The sequence below is a fragment of the Dermacentor silvarum genome, chromosome 7 (assembly GCF_013339745.2).
Source record: "Dermacentor silvarum isolate Dsil-2018 chromosome 7, BIME_Dsil_1.4, whole genome shotgun sequence".
In the NCBI taxonomy this organism is placed as follows: domain Eukaryota; kingdom Metazoa; phylum Arthropoda; class Arachnida; order Ixodida; family Ixodidae; genus Dermacentor; species Dermacentor silvarum.
The window spans coordinates 156,984,973-157,004,395 of NC_051160.1; the positions used below are offsets into that span (position 1 = coordinate 156,984,973).

Sequence of the window (19,423 nt, forward strand, 5' to 3'; positions counted from 1 at the left end):
CTGCCTGTTTCAGACAGTCCTACCAGGCTCTTTATGAAGATAGGTCCCTGCACAAGCTTCTCTGGTAAACTTGTGATGCATTAAGCTGCAAAATACCACCTTAACTCAGACCCTCTCACCCACTTTCTTTCAAGTTATGTGAAACAGCGTGAATGTAGGGAGTTGTGGATACATTCCTTCTACAGTACTATGCTTCAGCACAGTCGGAGCACAGGAAAACATTCGCAAACAACTCAAAAAACCTGTGAACGCTGACTGTGCTAGAGCACAGTGCTGCAGAAGGCATGTGTCCACATTTCTTTACATTCACGCTGTTTCGCACAACTTGAAGAAAGTGGGTGAAAGAGCCTGCATTAAGGTGTTCTTTTCCACCTGACAAGCTAGGAAAATTGTGCACAGCAGTAAATAAAGAAAAAAATTGTGGCAGAACCCATCTCAGGATGACTGTCAACAGTAATGCGTTAGCATTGAATCAATGCAGTGCCACCGTCAAACGAGTTACGTACGAGGCGTGTACTGGAGCGGGACTCCTCTTTCGCGCTTCTCTAAGAACACTCGGCGCCATCTAGCGTCGCCATCGCGAAGCCTGGGGTGGCAATCGAAATGCAAGGTGCACCAGTGCGTGCGAACGCTGAAGAACACGTCATGCGACAACCAGGCTCCTCTCTCGCGTTTATTTCTGAATACACTGTGCTATCCATTGACACTGCCGAGAAGTCCAGACGTGGCCTCCGAGACGAGAAGCATGGCCCGCTGATGCCTACGAACACTTAGATTGGTTCCCTCATTTGGCCACACACTCAGTGGCACATACTCAGAGCGGCACATTCGCAGTGGCACATACCTAGTTGCCCAAGCTGGCGTCGACGACATTCATTGAAGACCGGCACAGACCTAGTGGCACATACACAGTACTCCAAGTCGGCGTCAAAAGGTTTCTTCGAGCAGTGGTTCCTACCCAGTCCCGCATCTACAGAGACCCATGTTGGCATGAAAGAGGTTCGTTGAAGAGCGGCACGTTCGAACCCTGTTACCTCAGCACAGCAGCCGATGCGCTAACCATTCGACCACAGACCCAGGTAGGCGGGGAAACGGTTAGATACAAGCATACATCGCCCCCGAAAAGTCATTGAAGTACTCTGAAAATTTTAACGCATTAAAAACACACAAGAAGTTGGTACAACATTTAGTCAGGGCCATAAGTACATGAAGTGCAGATTAAAGAACCTCCTGGCATTGAGGGCAGCACAGAATTGAACCTGGCGTGCACTGGAAGCGGCCAAGTGCCCTGTCGTGGTTCCCAACCTGAACTTGGATGCCCTTGCGCTGTTCACCAGCCACAGGCTTTGGGATGGGCTTGATGAAGTGCACCTGCATCGAGGTGGGAGTCTGCTGCAACCTCAGAGTTCGAGTGGGTGCTACCCCATGCTTCAGATGTCATCTTCCCCATCCTGCCACGTCTCCTGCACTTGCCAGCACGACTGAATGTCATGCCCACTTCTCTGGTGAATGATTCCCCTTGTGTACTTTGTATGCTTGCATGAACTTTAGCTCTTTTTCTTGTGTGTTTTCCATTGTCTTGTGCTGTCTGCTTGAATATATCTTGTTTCCTGGGTGGCTTTACAAGTGGCTTAATCTTTTTTAATGACTTGTTTCATCTTGTATCTTATTTTCATTATATTTTATTATTCCAGAAGAAAAGTACAATCTCTCCAATGCTGTTCACTGCATGCTTAGAAGTATTGATGCTCTTAGACTGGGAAGGCTTAGGAGTGAGGATCAACAGCAAATATCTCAGCAACCTTCAGTTTGCAGATGACCTAATCCTGCTCAGCAACATTGGGCACGTATTACAACGAATGATTGAGGACCTTCACCGAGAAAGTGTAAGAATAGGGTTGAAGATGAATATGCCTAACACAAAGATAATATTCAATAGCCTGGCAAAGGAACAAGAATTCAGGATAGCCAGTCAGCCTCTAAAGTCTCTAAAGGAGTACGTTTATCTAGGTCAGTTACTCACAGGGGACCCTGATCATGAGACGGAAATTTACAGATAAATAAAACTGGGCTGGAGTGCAACGGCAGGCATTGTCGAATCCTGACTGGGAGCTTACCGCTGTCGTTGAAAAGAAAAGTTTACAATCATTGCATCCTACCCGTGTTAACACATGGGGCAGAAACTTAAATGTTAACAAAGAAGCCCAAGAACAAGTTAAGGACTGTACAAAGAGCGATGGAATGAAAAATGGTAGGCATAAAGTTAAGAGACAGGAAAAGAGTGGTGTGGATCAGAGAGCAAACGAGGATAGCCAATATTCTAGCTGACATTGGGAGAAAGAAATTGAGCTGGGCAGGCCATGTAATGCTTAGGGTAGATAACCGGTGCATCATTAGAGTTGCAGAATGGGTACCAAGAGAAGGGAAGCGTAGTCGAGGACGGCAGAAAACTAGGTGGGGTGATGAAGTTAGAAAATTTGCAGGCGCAAGTTGGAATAAACTAGTGCAAGACAGGGGTAATTCGATATCGCAGAGAGAGGCCTTCATCCTGCAGTGGACAGAAATATAGGCTGATGATGATGATTCCGTGGAGTGCATGACGATAACGAGCACAACCTTGCTAAATGCAGTTCTCAGTCTGTCATATGTCAGGAGAATAATTCAGAAGAGTGCATAAATTATGCACAGGCAAACTGATGTTCAGGCTTTCCAAATGAATAATGCACGCGAAATTAAAACATCAGCATAACGTCAAAAACTCAGAAAAGTGACATGCTTCAACGCACTGTTGACAGTGCACTCCTTTCTGATACATCAGTGGCCAGGGACTACCAGGTGCCCAGCGATAAAACATGGTCTTGTTATTTGACTGAAGAGTCATTTGGTCTTTGTGATGGAGCACCGAGTTTGCAGTCAAGGGCATTAGGTGTACATTGCAAACATGTTTCAGCTATGGCGAGTTTAACAGTGAACTGATAAACTCAGTCGAATACCACTGTAGTTTCTCAGCAGCTGGCACCCTTTCTAGTACAGCATCAGAACAGATATATTTAGAAAACGAGAAGAATTTGCAGTCTCGTAACTTCGAGTCCTTGAAGTGTCTCATGAACAGACTTGCACATAATGCATTACATGTAACTGATTACTGGTAATCCATAACATTTGTTGGTAATTTTGTAATTTAACGATTACTTTATTTACATGGTAATGCTCACTGTAATTCAATTACTTTCTTTAAGTAACCAATTACATGTAACCAGTTACTTTAATGACGAGACAAGCTGCAACCGGCAACTGAACTTTAAGAACCTGAATTCGGAAGGAACTGCAGCAGAACACTGGAGATTGTGCCATGCAGCAGCCTCACGAATTTTCAAACAGGCAAACCAAAGAGCTCAGTACTCGTTTTCTCATCTTAACACTCCACCAGATGTTGGCCACCACTTATATGACATTAATGGCAGGAAATAAAGTACGAACAATTTTTTCAACTTTTCATTGGCCCAACCGGGAGTGTCTTCTCCAAGTATCGGCAACAGAGGACCCATATGGTGAGTAACCGTATACGTTAGCAAGACCAGTATACGTTACAAGACCACCCTACCCCACAATACCAAGGAAGTTTTCAGTGGCACTGCTGATGTATTCACAACAAAAACGAGGGAAGATGACTTGTGAAATTTTTAAAGAGTACTCGTTAGTGAAGATAAGCAATGTCTGAAGGACTGCAGATGGCGCACTGAAAGTGCCAGGCCAGCTGGTTGTTTACTGTATCTGTCCAATGTTAATAAAAGTTCAAAGGAAAGTAAACAAAAAATTACTTTTGCATAATTCTGCAGTTACTTTCTTGTGCCAGTAATTATAACTGTAATCAATAACATTTCTGAATGAGGTAATTGTAATTGTAACCAGTTACTTGATTTCTGTAACATGTACAAGTCTGCTCATGATAGGCCAAGGTGCACACCCATTAGGCTAACTTGGGTGCAGTCCCAAGTTAGCTGGCAGCATGAGGCTATATGAGAAACGAAATGCTTGTCCAATCAGCCAAGCATCTAATCTTATCTCACAGTGAAGTGAATCTGCTATGTATATATGTATCACAGTACATTCCAGAATAATTGCTCATGCTCACTTACATTCGAGAATGTACAACAGCATTAGCATCTTGAGCACAATCTCTTAAGACCAAACTCTTCGCTACAGAATCCGTAACAACTTTCAGGAATTTTCGGTTACAGTGAGCGTGCCTTGCCAGGAAGCAACAAATCTCTAACAGTGGCAATAAGGTGAAGAACGGTCTCAATCAAAAGAAAAACAATGTACGCATATATCATTGTTGAAATGATTTGTACTCTGAACCCTTTGCATAAAATTGTGAATGGTTTTAACTCTTTGTATTCCTCTTCTACTTGAGCTAAAGATACATTAGATCACAGTGTTAAAAAGCAAAAGAAAGAGAAAGCCAGAAGAGAAGAAAGGCAGGTCCAAAGAATTCTAGTGATTTTAAGAGCAACAAATAAAACTTTACCATATGAGTGCCGCCAACAACCAGGTGTCTTTCAGGGAAACAAAAAGGGTTCAAAGGGAAGTGAAGAAGTGGAAGATAAGTGGCACAAGAATGAGGACAGCAGAAATTCAACATCTCAGGAAGAGGCCTTTGTTCGGCAAAGGGCTTAAAAGAGGCTGATGATGATAATCGGCAGTGGAAGCAATTATAATGCAATGACTTGAACAGCACCATAAATGAAACTGGCAATAAAGTTACTACACAAAAGCATAAAGAAAAAAAATGTGACCGAGTGTCAACAGTGCATTACAGTTCCTTGGAGGCAACAATGCGTGAGTATGGAGACGTTGCTGGCAAGAATTTCATAGACAACAGAGGAAAAGAGAAATATATGAGGAAAAAGTGTGTTAGCATTACTATTGGTATCACAGTACAGGAGTGAAATGCAGTATATCAGTCAATCTTGTGGAACTAGCCATAAAGTATAATGACTGGATTGTCTGCATAAGGCATGCACATTTGCATATATGTTTGTTCTCTCAGTTTCGAATAAGCAGTTGTCCCATTACTGTATGTGTCCCTAGGTTTGTGCTCATCTGTTTCGCGCCAAAAGCTAGTAATTTACTTTCATGCAACAACTAGCCCAGCAACATGTTCTTTTTAAATATGTAACAGACAATGCAAGCCAAACAGCCACAGAAGATTGGGCACCAACCTGCAGTTGATGCATGCGTGATGGGGGACAGGCCAGACTCGAGGGGCGCTGCCTGACAGGGCGTTGATGTGGCATGCTTGCGCAGGCACCTGCACAGTTGAGACATATCAACCTCAGGCAGCTGTTTACTTCTTACCTGTTGTGCTCCAAAAAGCTTTAACTTTGGCTGAGCTCGGATTTTTCAATACAAGTACAGTTTACTATTTTACGAGAAACACACACCTGCCAATCTGTGAACTTTTGAATTTGTAAAAATCCTGCGGACACGACAAAGGGGGTGGGTGGTGCAGGGTTAACACACATTCAAGTGGGTTCCAAGCTCACACCTTTTGTTGGAGACATACACATTTCATTAACAATGATTTACCTTTAGACACAGCAGCAGTAAACTTGGAACAGCAGAAAGTAACAAGCAACACATTGTTTTTTGATAACAGTGACTTGTTTTCAATTTGGCCTGCTTCAGGAGCTTGTCTGAATAAACTTTTTCGAAGTACCTTAAGGCCCAGGCATCTTGCTCAGCTACAAGAGGGCCGTGCAGGTGCAATCACAATTTCTTACATCATCCCATCTTTTGACACCTCAAAAATGTTTTCGCAAACAGAATTTATATTTTGTAAAACTTGATGTAACATTTGTAAAATTGTAAATTTATGCCCTAAATTCTAAACTTTACAAATAATTCTAACGAGTTGCCAGGTATGCAAGGGGTCATTGAAAATCTGCTTCTTATTACAAGTATGGCTTATTGGCAGTGCAACATATACATATGAACTAAATGCATGTGAAATACTTCTAAATTTAGCGCAATGAACATCAGTTCAAGACGGAGTCAGCTAAATGTAATTTAGAAAGTGCTCTGCTGAAATAAACAAACTCTTTTAACTTTCTTTTTTTTTTTAAGTGCAATTAGCCATGTAGCATTCACCAAAAAATGTGCATCAGTGTGATTTATCTACATCAGCAGAACTAGGAAATGTGAACAGGCATCAGGGGCCAGATTTCGTAAAAATATTTTCCATTCATTGTCATTTGCTAACATGAAGCTGTGATGTCATAATGAAATCAGCACAATAGATGATACCGAATGAATATAGCTGAAGGAAACGAATCCTCATAATGTACAGTCCCTGTGCATTTGCTTATAGCACAATAATTAGACAAGGTCCAGATTCTATTAAAAAGGGCTAGTTTCTTTGTACACACCTCTTTTACTATAAACTGGGCCGGTATTTTGTAGCGATGCCTTATTCTATACTAGGGGGTGTCGACACGGCAGCGCGGCTTGTCGACTTGCATTGCTTCCATGATGCGTGCAGCGGCTTCATCGGCAGGCACTTTATAGCGGTTGTCACAGCGGTTCGTTTACCGCCGTTGGGAAGATGTGAACAAAAACCTTTCCCACCATTTCTGTTTTGTCACCACTAAGCGCATGTGAACACTTCATAAGTTTGACTGGTACTGCTAGGCCCATAGAGAGAGCACCGCTCACGGCCGGCTGATCCCATTGATAACGTGAGCGGACAGTCGCTCTGACCACTGACCAAGCGCTAAAAGGCACTAGCATCCGGAAAGGCATCGCTACAAAACACCGGCCCAGAAATCAAAATATTGAAATCACTTATACTGCTATTCATAAATATTGACACCTGTTAGATGGAGGCTGACTTCATTCAGTCAACCTTTCAGATTGGCTGATTACAAACCAGATGAAGACAATGAGCAATTGTGATTGTGTATATGTGAAAGCAATGAACTCGACAGGACACAATGATTATTTTTCACACATGCATTCACAATATTGATAACTTCAAACAGGATTATAAGCGTCTAAAATCGGCCAATCAGTATGCCACAGTGCACCAGACCAGTAAACATTCACAATGCTGCACTTGGGCTACACCCACAGAAGAGGAGAGGAGCCCCAGCACTATGCCTGAAACAAAGCGCTTGGAGTGTGTCGTGGCACTTTCCAATCTTGTTCAAATTACAACACTGCCATTAGTTTACCAGATTTTATTTGTGATTCATGTTCACAGATACTTGATGAGTGCACGGTACACAGTTGCATTGTTTGTAAATTTGCACAGTGGGCTTTGCAGACTAAAAGGAACTAAAACATCAGGGATACTAAACGGTGAACAGAGGAGTGCTCACCTGCTATTAAAGAGTGGACATAAAATCCCTCAATTCTTAGTGTGTGTCAAAGTACGAGCATAGTTACTAACCAAAAAAAGTTTTGTGGAAACTCACCTTGCCTTCAGACGTGTTCTCTTTTGAAAAGTAAATTACAAACATGCACTCATTTTCAATTTAACTATCCTTTTATATGCATATATAATCGAGGCTAGTGGAAATCAACGAGCAAAGTGGTAACGCCGAATTCCCATCACGGTACGCGGAAAAGTGACAAGTGCTTAGCTCTAGTATCAGAATAAACAGCGTTTCTCGCTTGTTTTCAGACCCACGTGTCACTCTGACTTGTAACACTTCACTCGATGTTACAAGAACATCTAACGACATGTTCTGCATGTCAATCCGCACAGCGGCTACATATTCTGTACGTAGGAGTCACACGCCAGGCTCAGGTGCCCTCCCGAGGCCTCCGTTTGCCGGTTACATGTGCCCTCCTGGAGCAGCAGTTGTAAAAAATCAAATCTATCGTCGCTATGAAAATAGCACCCTACGACAAAAAAGGCGTACCGCCATTTCTGAAACACCACTCAAAACCTTGCCCAAAGTTCGACGTGAAGCTACTAGCAACTGCGCCCCGTGGCAACACGTACGCTTTGATCTGAGACGCCGAAGTCTTCCGAGGGGGTGTCGACACGGCAGCGCGGCTTGTCGACTTGCGTTGCTTCCATGATGTGTGCAGCGGCTTCATCGGCAGGCACTTTATAGCGGTTGTCACTGCGGTTCTTTTACCGCCGTTGGGAAGATCTGAACGAAATCCTTTACCACCATTTCTGTTTTGTCATCATTAAGCGCATGTGAACACTTCATAAGTTTCACTGGTACTGCTAGGCCCATAGAGAGAGCACCCAAAAGCTACAACCATAGAATAAAGAACCTACAACATACTAGAACCCTGTTCACTACGGCCACAAACCACAACATTCGACAACCGAACCCATCGAACGAGCGAGGGAACTAGTCGGTTGCTGAATCAACCCTGGCGGGAAAACTGGTGAGCTCCTATTGGTTGCCTTGGGTTGTGTATATACATGGAGGAAGGGTGCATAGATAGCAAGAGCAACTTATTTGTAGTGGGGTGGCCTGTAGCGACTCTGACCTTGCAAGCGCACACATTTATTTGCAAAATTGAGCGCTCTTCGTTATGGTAAGTCTTAAGCTACTAGCAATTTTTTTTTTCAATTTTATATGCAAACTGATAGAATCTGCCAGGAACGCTAATAATATTTCTCTAGCGTTGCTTTCTTGCGGAAAGGCGCGCGATTTTTGAACAGGTAAAAGTCGGCGGCCTGCTTCGCTTACTTGAATCACACGGTGTCGGTCGAGTGTTGCTCAATGTTATTGTTTTCTCTTGAAGTGGCATTCACAAGTTCAATACATAGTTGCTGCCGTCTGGCGAATTTGTCCGTGCGTGCCACTAGGCAGCAATAGGCAATCCTTGCTACTAGGGTGCCTCGATGCCAGCGCAAAGCGGCGCTGGGCATCGAGGCACCCTACTTGCTACGAAGCGAGTGATCGTCTCGGTAAAGGTGTGCCGTGATATCCACACTGGGTGCCACGCCGTCAGGTCAAGGTCAGGATCGTGGCGCGGTGATTTTCGTCCGGCGTTACTACAATCGTCCCTGCCTGTACGCACACATAATACATCCCTAGATCATACCCAGTGCTAAGTCTGCTGACAACTGGCAAGCTCTCCTCAGGCCAGTGTACTATTGTAGTCTGTCTCTCTCTCTCTTTTCATTTTTTTTCTTTTCTACAAAGGAATGAACCATGCGTAAAATGGGAACGCTATGTCGCGTTTGGTAGTTAACTTTGTTCTCTGCACTTAAGAAAATGCAGAAAACAAAGTAAAGGGATCGCGCGGTTATCGATGCACAATGCCGTCCCGCGCGCGGTCCCTCTCCGGCGGGCTCATAAAACTGTCATCTCAAAGACGGCTGCGCCTCTGATGCCAGCCCGTCGCTCCCGAGCCCGCGCGTGCCCGTCGCTCCCGAGCCTCTGCGGCCGAACAGCGCCTCCTGGCCCACTAATTTGACCTCACTAAAGGGCATTGGCAGGTACCACTTGACAAGGGTTCACGTCTAAAAACAGCATTTTCCGCTCAGTCCGGACACTACCATTTCCTCTATATGCCGTTCGGGATCAAGACAGCGTCTGCGGTGTTTACTCGACTAATGAGAATTCTCCTCCAGGGCATTCCAAATGTAGTCCACTACATCGATGACGTTCTCATCGCTACCGTGACCTGGGGGAACACATAGAAACCCTCCATTGCCTGTTGAACAGGGTCCGAGAATCTGGATTGACAATCAAGCCTCAGAAGTGTGAGGTTGGCGTAAGATCGATAGTTTTCATGGGACATCAACTAGGAGGCGGGACAAATCAGCCGATAGAGAGCACAATTGCGAAGACTGCAAAAGCTGCACGACCCGAGACTAAGAGACAACTACGTTCGTTTCTCGCATTGGCAGGATACTATCGGGATATAATTCCTCACTACGCAGAGAAGGCTCAGCCGCTAACGGAAATGACCAAGAAGATGGAAAAGAACAAAGTCTTTTGGAACGCCGAAAGAGAAGCCACCTTTGAAACGCTCAAACAGGCGCTAGCGTCCGGACCCATAGTGAAGGCTCCTGACCTTAAACGCGGGTTTATACTCCGCAGTGACGCCTCCGACACTTGCATCGGCGCAGTCCTTATGCAGGAACACGATGGAGTTTTGCACCCCGTATATCATATGCTAGCCATCAGCTATTGCCTGGAGAGCAAAACTACTCGGCAATTGAGCGCGAGTGCTTGGCATTAGTTTGGGCTATAGAAATGTTCCACATATTTCTATATGGGACACACTTTATAGTGCAGACGGACCATCAACAATTGCAATATTTGTCATGGGGCAAAACATCTCAACAGTAGGGTGTTGCGCTGGAGTTTAGCACTGCAGGAATACACTTTCCATGTTGAGCACATTAAGGGATCCGAGAACGTGGGGGCGAACTACATGAGTAGATTGCAGTGACTGCGGACTTGTTATCTAATGTGCACCCATGTGTTATGTGACTGCTGACGTGCATCTGTTAGGATATTGTAAGTGAACAGTTCTTCCTGGTGTTGTTTTCCTCTGTGTGCTACCTGACCTGGTTTGTTTCTCTTGCGTTTGTGCTGCTTGGTGCGACCAGTGAACTGTCGAACCGGTATAGTGCTGGACTTGGCGCGCACTAAGCGGCAGTTTTCTGTTAAAAAAACTTTTCCAAAAAAGGGGGCTATTTTGGTGTGTGGTAGTGCGCGAAGACAAAGTTTAGTGAATTGTGCGCGTGTGAACATGAACATGGTGAGCGCAAGACGACGACAAAGAGCGTCAAGCACGAGGCGCTGCGGCACAAAGAAAAAATGTCACAGTTTCGCCCTAAGGGCGAAGCAATGAATGCGATAGCAACACAGCAATGTCATACGAAGTAAGGTGAGCGGCTTTGGTAGCAATATGAATTGTAGTAAACACGAGCTGATAAAGTAAGCAGGTGTGCTGCGGCGTAAGTAGACCGACATGAAGAGAGAGTCTATGACCACGAGAAGGCGCGTCTGAAACGGTGGTGTTGATGAGAAGCGCGTGCGAAGGGACACACCTGTAGCGCTGTACTGCCGATCCGGGCAGCATTGCATGTGTAGCGTGCGTTGGAAAATGTGACCCGACTATTACTAACTGAATGAACAAGCGTGGTGTCAGCGCGCACAAGCAGACATGAAGAGACCGCACTGAATGACTGCAGACAACGACTGTCAAAACGCTGGCAGCAAGCGCATACGCCGTAGCGGGCCGAGGTAAGTGCGGTATATCGCTTAAACGCAAAATGATCGGCGATTGGACAGCGCATAGCAAGGTCAGAGCCGTGTGGAGATAAGAGACGGTGCGGGCGAGCGACGAGCGTGGTTGTTGGCAGAGTAAAAGTGCCCCCCCCCCCCCCCCCCCAGCTCCCTCCGGCGCTGCCTTCCCGCTTCCTTGCTTGCGCGTTAAAGATTGAGTGGGAAGTTCCACTTGCGCCCGGTTGCAAGATAGGCCTTTGGTGCCGGAGCGCAGCGTCGCCCGGGCCCGCTTTCCTCCCTCCCTCCCATACCTCCGCGGCGTTCGCTCTCCGTGATAGCGCGCGTCCCCCGCACGCTTCCGCTCGGGCATACGGCGCGCGGCGAAGATTTTATCTATACGGAACCTCACGGCGACGACGACGGCGACGGCAGAAATCCGGTTGAAGTGTCCATATAATTGCTATCGCAATAAAACAAACAAACCAAGCGCCATCCAATTGGAAAGGACCACGGCGCTCACGGGGGCCAATGACCGATGCCCACGGAGCCCGAAGATAACCAATCCAAAAGTAACACACGGACCAGAGGGAAGAAAAACGAGGCAGTGGCCGGAGATCCAAATGTTCAAGAAGCGACGCCGGGCGAAGGTCAACCACCGAGCCGGGAGACGAAGACAGGCTGTCGGGTTTCGGACCCGAGCTACGCGGACTTCGCCTGACCTAGGCTTCCCACCAGCCAGTTCGCAGGCGTCGCCACTCCACTCGGTCGCAGACTACTACTTGAGACCGGCGAGCTCCAGCGTCTGTAGGCAGTGGTCGAGCTGTCGGGCTACGGGCTCGAGTTTGCGCCCAGCTGCCTAGCGAGAACGCCACCTCACTCTTCACGTGCCGCCAGCTGCCCGTGTCCCCTCCGCGAGCCGGAGCCGATGCGATCGGGCGCTCTACACACTCGTCGACCAGCCCGTCATCCAGTTGGTGAGACGAACGCTCTTCTTTCGTCGCCTTACCACCACCCTTCCACATCGAACTGTTACGCGCGCTGCCACCTATACCTAGCCCTAGCTAGCTCTGTGTGTTGTCTAACTTGGATTTTACTTGTGCCTTCCTTTCTATTCATTTCCTCTGCTCTTCAATTCATTTCTCCTACTTGCCTTCATAACGTGTGTATTAAATGTCTCGTTCTGCTTTGAAACCAACGGCTTCGTCCTTTGATTCGTTCCTCTGAGGCTCTGCCTCAGAGACCTGCTTTTAAACAAGTACCTGCACATCACACCCACCCCGACGGACTCCGTCGTCACACGCGAAGAGATACGCGAAATGCTATCTGCGCTCTCCCAACAATTCAGTATCGTCTTCACACACCAGCTCACACAGTTCGGAGCCCGCCTTGACTCCCCCGAGACACGCCTCGAGGCCCAAATTTCCAAAACAGGCGGTAATATACGAAGGAAGAGGGCCACCCGCAGTTCCAGCACCACGAAGACCAAGTCCCTCTCAGACTAAGCTTGGAATCACTTGCCCCCCGAACTCTACTCCACACCGGCGTCAACACACACTGACCTCACACTCACATCGGCCTCGCAAGTCGACACCCCGACAACCACACCACCCCACAACACGAATTAACCATGGGCAGCACAACCCCACCCATTGGCGAAGCTTTAGAAATCTTGCAATGGAACTGCCGCGGCTTCCGCAAAAAGCGGAGCCTCCTCCAAAAATACATTAACACACACCTTGCTCAACCAGATGTCATAGCGCTACAGAAACCTGGAACATCACCCATACTCCCAGGCTATGAGTCCTACGATAGCCCGACAGAAGGCAGGGCGGCCGTCCTGATTAACAAAGCAGTAACCGCAATTGGTCTTAATTGCCAACATCCCAGACACCAACACCGACCATGTGATAGTGGAGCTATTTCTCAGGCGCAAAAAGAAAGCCGAGAGGCGAAGCATCATAATCGTCAATGTATATAGCCCCCGAAACAAAAATCCACCGACTTCCACGCTCTCGTTCAGGGTGCCTGCAAATTGGCCCAGGGAAAGGAACTCGTACTCCTCGGGGACTTCAACGCTCTCGACGAACGCTGGGGAATTTCTTTAATTTGCTCGCACCAGTCAGTGAGGTGTGTGAGGTTGCCTATTGAATCGCTCGGATGTCAAAGGCAAACAACTTGCAGCTGCCACCGAAAAATTCCAACTCGAACTGCTTACGGACCCTGCAAACCCTACCCGGATCGGCAACAGCGTATGCAGGGACACTTGGCCCGATCTCACCTTCGCCCGTGGCAGTGCGAACTACAATTGGGACAACTTGCAGGAATCCTTGGGTAGTGACCACTGCATTCTCCGTACACAAATTACGGAGAGTGCGATGCATCGCTCCATTGGACAAGCCCGCATCACAAACTGGGACGCCTTCCGTCGCGAGAGTGAGCATTCAATAGGCAACCTCACACACCTCACTGACTGGTGCGAGCAAATTAAAGAAATTCAGGACAGTTGCACCACCGTCAATAAGAGAACATCTCAACTCCCAGAAGTGGACGGCCATCTCCTGCACCTGTGGGAAGCCGGAAGAAGCCTCATCCGCAGATCGAAGACCCGAAAACATAACCGACGTCTCAAGCTCAAGATCGCAGCTCTCACCACCCAGGGTGAGCAGTATGCTGAGCAACTGGCACGAATAAACTGGGCCCAGTTCAGCGACACCCTTCGAGGCTCACTGAGTACGGCCCGCACGTGGCACATTCTATGAGCCTTGATTGACCCTACTCGAACAAAAAAAAATGAGACAAACAAATCAGTCCAGCGCCTCATACACGCCTTTGAGGGCACAGACGACGAGCTGCTGCTCAAGTCCAGCACAAATGCTATGGTGATTATCACCCGCCTCCCTATCGGGCGATGTATCAAGGTCGCGTAAACGACACCCTGGACCGACCGATAACGTTGGACGAAGTTTATGCTGCCATTCGCAGCAGCACCCAGAACACAGCAGCCGGGGCGGGCAGAATCACGTACTCTGTTATCAGGAATTTCAATGACACCGCCGTACAAGAACTCACGAACTTCCTAAACGACCATTGGCAATGTGGCGCGCTCCCCCCCCCCCCCCCCCCCCCCGAGTGGAAGCACACACAGGTGATAATGATACCGAAGCCGGGTAAGAAGCTCCAGATCGAGAACCTTCGACCAATATCAATCATTTCCTGCCTTGGTAAACTCTACGAACGTGTCATCACTAGCCGCCTGCAAAACTACCTCGAGGAGAATGACCTTCTCCCGCATTCAATGTACGGGTTCCGAGCACATCTTTCAACCCAGGATGTACTGCTTCAACTTAAAGAAGAAGTCATTGACACCGTCCCAAAGCAAGGAGAAAACATCATTCTGGCCTTGGACATCAAGGGCGCCTTTGATAATGTGAGCCATGAAGCCATTCTCGACGGCCTCGCTGCCCTTCACTGCGGACAGCGTACCTACAATTATGTTCAGGCATTCCTGTCGGACCGCACCGCCACGGTCGGTCTCGGCTCGATCCGATCAAACATCATCAAGGTTCCGAACAAGGGCACTACACAGCCCACACTCCGGAGCCGTTACATTGCGGAGGCGAAGACAAGCAAGTGGGACACGAAGCTCTTGCGTATTAACGGCTCTTTTATTTACGTTAGAAACTAGACCATAGCAAATCAGGGTCGGAAATGTACAGTGCCCAGCGATTGAAGCGCTGGTAGAGCGCGGCTGCCGCCGTTTTTTTTTTTTTTTTCTTTTCTTTTCGCGCCACAGGTGAGCGCCGTGGGACCAAATGCAGTCATAATGCGTTACGAAGGTTCTCGCTTTCACTCTACACCACAATGCATCAGTTTGGCGTCCCCAGCGCATGCAGTCAGTGCAAGAAGCGCTGGCGACCATGCGATTCGAGTATCGCGTTTCAATTGCTGAGCACTGTACGCGCTGTTGCCTACAGACCGCACATATACAGACTTCCTGCCTGAAAAACGCGATGCCGCGATGAACAAAGATTGAATTGAATGGCCTAACGAGCTTCAGTCATGTTTCAGTAACTGTTGGTGCACCTAAAAACTCAACATGTTTGATCAGACTTGGTTTCACGGCAGCGACTGCTGCGCGCGGTCCGGCCGCCACATGAAGGCCCCACCGGTCCAAATTCATCCCGCGCCCGGTGCCTATAAGGAGGAGGCCGCCCTGCAACTTGAGCCCCCCCCTCAACAAAATTTCTGGCTACGCCACTGCACGTGACATCCGCCTACGGCATAGAAAAAAATCAGCTGTCCAGCGGTCTGCGACGATGACGCGCCCACGGCTTCTTTTTTTAAGAGCCAAAACCAATGTATCGCGCTATATCTCGCGTTATTTGCCTCATCCTCCTATCTTGTTTTCTCATTAATTATATTTGCCCGGGTTACCTGGGACACACTCCATATAGTTTCCATTTGCATCAACCTGGCCGCCATCTTAGGTCTCCAGCACACCAAGAACATGCGTTAAAAAGAAGTCTCTCGCTGTCTCTCGTTGCCACAGATGCCACTCGCTGTCTCGATCGGTGTAAGTGAAACTTTTAACGGTTGCTGCACAAAACGGCACACAAGTGTAAGAAGCGCGCAGTCGTTTGCGGCGACGAGCACGTCCCGAACATAACTCGCTCGAAATGGCAGAAGCCGCGACGGCATACAAAGAGCAAAGGTAAACGACAAATTGATAACAGTAGTAATCCTGTGAAAACCAGTTACTGTCAAAAAGAAAACCATGTTGATATGCTATTAATAATAATTACTGGGGTTTTACGTGCCAAAACCACGATATGATTGGGAGGCATGAAGCAGTGGGGGACTCCGGATTATTTTTGACCACCTCGGGTTCTTTAACGTGCACATAAATCTAAGTGCACGGGTGTTCCTGCATACATTTCGTCTCGATCGAAATGCGACGGCCTTGGCAGGGAATCGAACCCTCGTCCTCGAGCCAGCAGCGCGACACCTCACCGGTTAAGCTAACACACTGGGTGATGTTCATGTGACGTGCGCACTGATGGCATCGTGGCAAACATGTTTCAATATTAGCACAATAAGTACTTGCATCTGTCACGTTACGGGCAAACCATCTATAAGTAAACGCACCAGGACCCACTTTGGGCTCGGGGTCTTGCTCCCATTCTTTTTTATACTTTCTCGTATATGTATACTTGGCCCACATCCCCATGGTTCGATTATACTGCGATATCTCCGAGGAGGATTCGGTCTTAAGTCTAACCTATGGAAATGAACCTCTAATGTAATCACAAACAAAAACTCATCTCGCATGAAAAAGAAAATGGCAGAAAAGCTTAGCGTGAGAAACGTGAAGCAGGTCGAAAATTGTGCCCGGCGCGATAGTTCACCAAGAAGCCATGGCCGTGAACACACTGGAGCGTGTCATCTACCCGTGCTTCTTTCATGTCGGCGCCACGATCGCCCGCCATTTTTTTTTTTTTTTTTCTCTGAGCATAGCGATGCCAGTACAGTGTACTGTGAAAAACCCTCTGCTCCCAGGCTCATTCCGATGCCCGGGGATCGGGTGTCTCACGGTGTAGAGGGATGTAAGTTTAAGTACATCAAAGATCAAAGCCACCGGCTCAGACAACGGCGCAAAGAATAGAGGGGGAGAGGAGGCGGAAGGCATTTCGCGCACGCACACACGCACAGGCGCGTTGCCGGCTCAGTCAGCTAAAACATAGACTTCGAGATTTGTTTCTTCTCGATCAGAGACTCTCTGGGGCGTTGATTAGGGCGCCACTTATAGCCCAAACAAAGCCAAGTCGCAGATTTTCAGTAGCCCAAATACAGCCACATAGCCAACTCGTCGAAGTCGACGCCAAACTTGTTTTTCTGTAGCCCAATTTGGCTATATATAGCCAAACCTGGCAACACTGCCTCGTTGGTGCTGCCACACATTTGCGGTTCTCTCAGTGCGTTTTTTTTTTCTCGTGACGTTTTTCTCTGTGTTTTGGCGTGCGAGTTGCGCCACCCCTTCTTTTGCGCGCCAATTATGAGAGCAAGCGACGAGTCCGTTCACTAGCTGACGTTCGCGGTAGGCAGCCTCTTCCTCAGTAGTACGCACTACTCGTGGTCTTCCCATAGTCGCATCGCAGCTGCGTTCGTTATCCGAAAGGGCACGCCGCTCAGAAACACCTGCCCATCGACTCTCCTACTTGCGCCCAGCGCGGCCTCAGATTGGTCGCCTCCTCCACCCAGCCTCCACTCCTGGTCACGCGACCTTTGTGGCGCCGGACAGACGGCGAAGGGTTGATTTAGAACAGCTTCGCTGTTAAAATGCTGTAGTGGCAATGCTGCTTCGAAAGTGAAGCCAGGGCGCGAAGAGACATCAGGGAATACTGGAATATAGGAATCGCCTTCTTTTCGCCTCCTTCATGTTAAGATGGCTAATTTCGAAGTAAAGATCCTATTGAATATATGCTTTTGTTTCACTAGTTTTAGGAGGAAACCTGAATGCCGTGGCACATTTTCTGAGTGTTCTTGATATCAACCCTCAGCCAAAGGTAATATTTCAGCTAGAAACAGCGACATTTATTTTACAATTATCCTAGCGTTTACGTTCGCATAACAAAAGCACTTAGGGTGTGCGCGGACTGTAGCCGGCGCGGAACTTTTCAAGCGAAGCTTGTATTGCCTCACAAGTGTCGACGGTGGTGGTGGTGGTGTCACGCTGAAATGTCGTCCAATCCTGGTGATTCTGCAGAAAGGGTCCAAGCTCAATGGCACAGACCCCTGTGGGCTCGGGCACCTGTAACGCGCCCTTGAACTACCCTTGTCACACGTGGGAGCCAAAGAGACAAAATCACCAGCCCTTCCCTTGTCGAGAAAATGGGGGTAACCGAAGCTTCTCGTGCGGTTATAGCGTGCCGATTCTAGCGCGAGGGCTTCCGATGCCCAGGCGAAGCGTCAGCGAAGAGCCGCCGACCCCGAGTTTGGGGCAAACGAAGCGGAATGCCTGCGACTACGTCGTGTTGCCTCAAGCTTCGCTTACCCCCATTTTCTCGACAGGGGAAGGTCTCTGAATATTTTTATTGCGATAGCAATTATATGGACACACCAAGCGGATTTCTGCCGTCGGCGTCGTCGTCGCCGTGAGGTTCCGTATAAAGTCCAAGGGCAATAAAATAATTGCCGCGCGCTGCATGTGCGCGTGAAAGCACTCGAGGGACGCGCGCTTTCACGGGCAGCGAACGCACGGCAGAGAGCAAACACGACGACTTCCGTTGCGCGAACGGCCGTAGGGGGGGAGGGGGTGACATTGTGCTGCGGCACCAAATGCGTATCTTGCGACCGGGCGCAAGGGGAACTGGAATCTCGTAGGCAAAAGGAGGAAAGCGGGAAGGCAGCGTGGGAGGGAGAGGGTGCAGCTTCTGCTCTGCGAGCAACTGCGTACTTGTACTTTGCGTGGCGGCGGGCGGTCTCATGCACAGTTCCTTGAAAGCGATTTGCAGCACGGTCCTACCTTTGTAGGCGCTGTCCTTTCGCCGCTCAGTTTCCGTTGAAGCGATAGACCGCACGAACCTTCACTCGCTGCTGCTGGCGCGCTTGCTCACGCCAGCGTTTTGACAGCGGTTGTGTGCAGTCATCGATATCTAGTGTGATCCATTCATGTTTGCTTGTGCGCGCTGACACCATGCTTGTTAATTCAGTTAGTAAGCGAATGTGTCCAAATTTATACAGCCGATAAAACTACTATCCTTACTCCGTGTAGCTCTCTACTAATTTGCTATCGCAATTGATGCTTCGCCTTTCGGGCGAAACTGCAATTTTTGCTTAGACCTCCTTGAGGCGAAATCACCTGTCCACAGAAAACTATTATCATCAGCATTGGCTCAAACGTCGTCTTCTTCCGCAGCTCGCTCGCTGGCTCGCGCTCAGCATCGTGCCCCTGCTCCCGCGTTCCTCGTCATCGTCTGCTTCCACAGCTGGCTGCGTTGCCGCTAATCATTCCAGCGTAGAATTGCACTTCTCTTCTGTCGTCGTAACAGGGACGCCGCGTTTATGGAGGTATGAACCATTGCTTAAGGGGGTATGAGCCATTCATTGTGATACGTAACGGACAAATTTAATTTTGAAGCAATTTATTTTCAAAGAATCGCAAGCGGCAATGGCGGGCGAATGCTGCTAACCACGCCGCCGAGCAA

At 48.1% G+C, this 19,423-nt stretch overlaps 1 protein-coding gene across 1 annotated transcript in view; it reads right to left on the reverse strand.

The window, feature by feature from the left end:
- Nucleotides 1-8,325, reverse strand: part of LOC119458612 (DNA polymerase theta) — a 176,457-nt gene extending 168,132 nt beyond the window's left edge. The window contains exons 1-2 of the mRNA XM_037720452.2: nucleotides 8,012-8,325; nucleotides 5,226-5,314 (exon numbers count right to left, since the gene is read on the reverse strand). Of these exons, the coding sequence (XP_037576380.1) occupies nucleotides 5,226-5,314; nucleotides 8,012-8,109 (187 nt within the window). The 5' untranslated portion in view covers nucleotides 8,110-8,325. The remainder of the gene's footprint in view (nucleotides 1-5,225; nucleotides 5,315-8,011) is intronic.
- Between the last annotated feature and the right edge of the window lie 11,098 nt (nucleotides 8,326-19,423).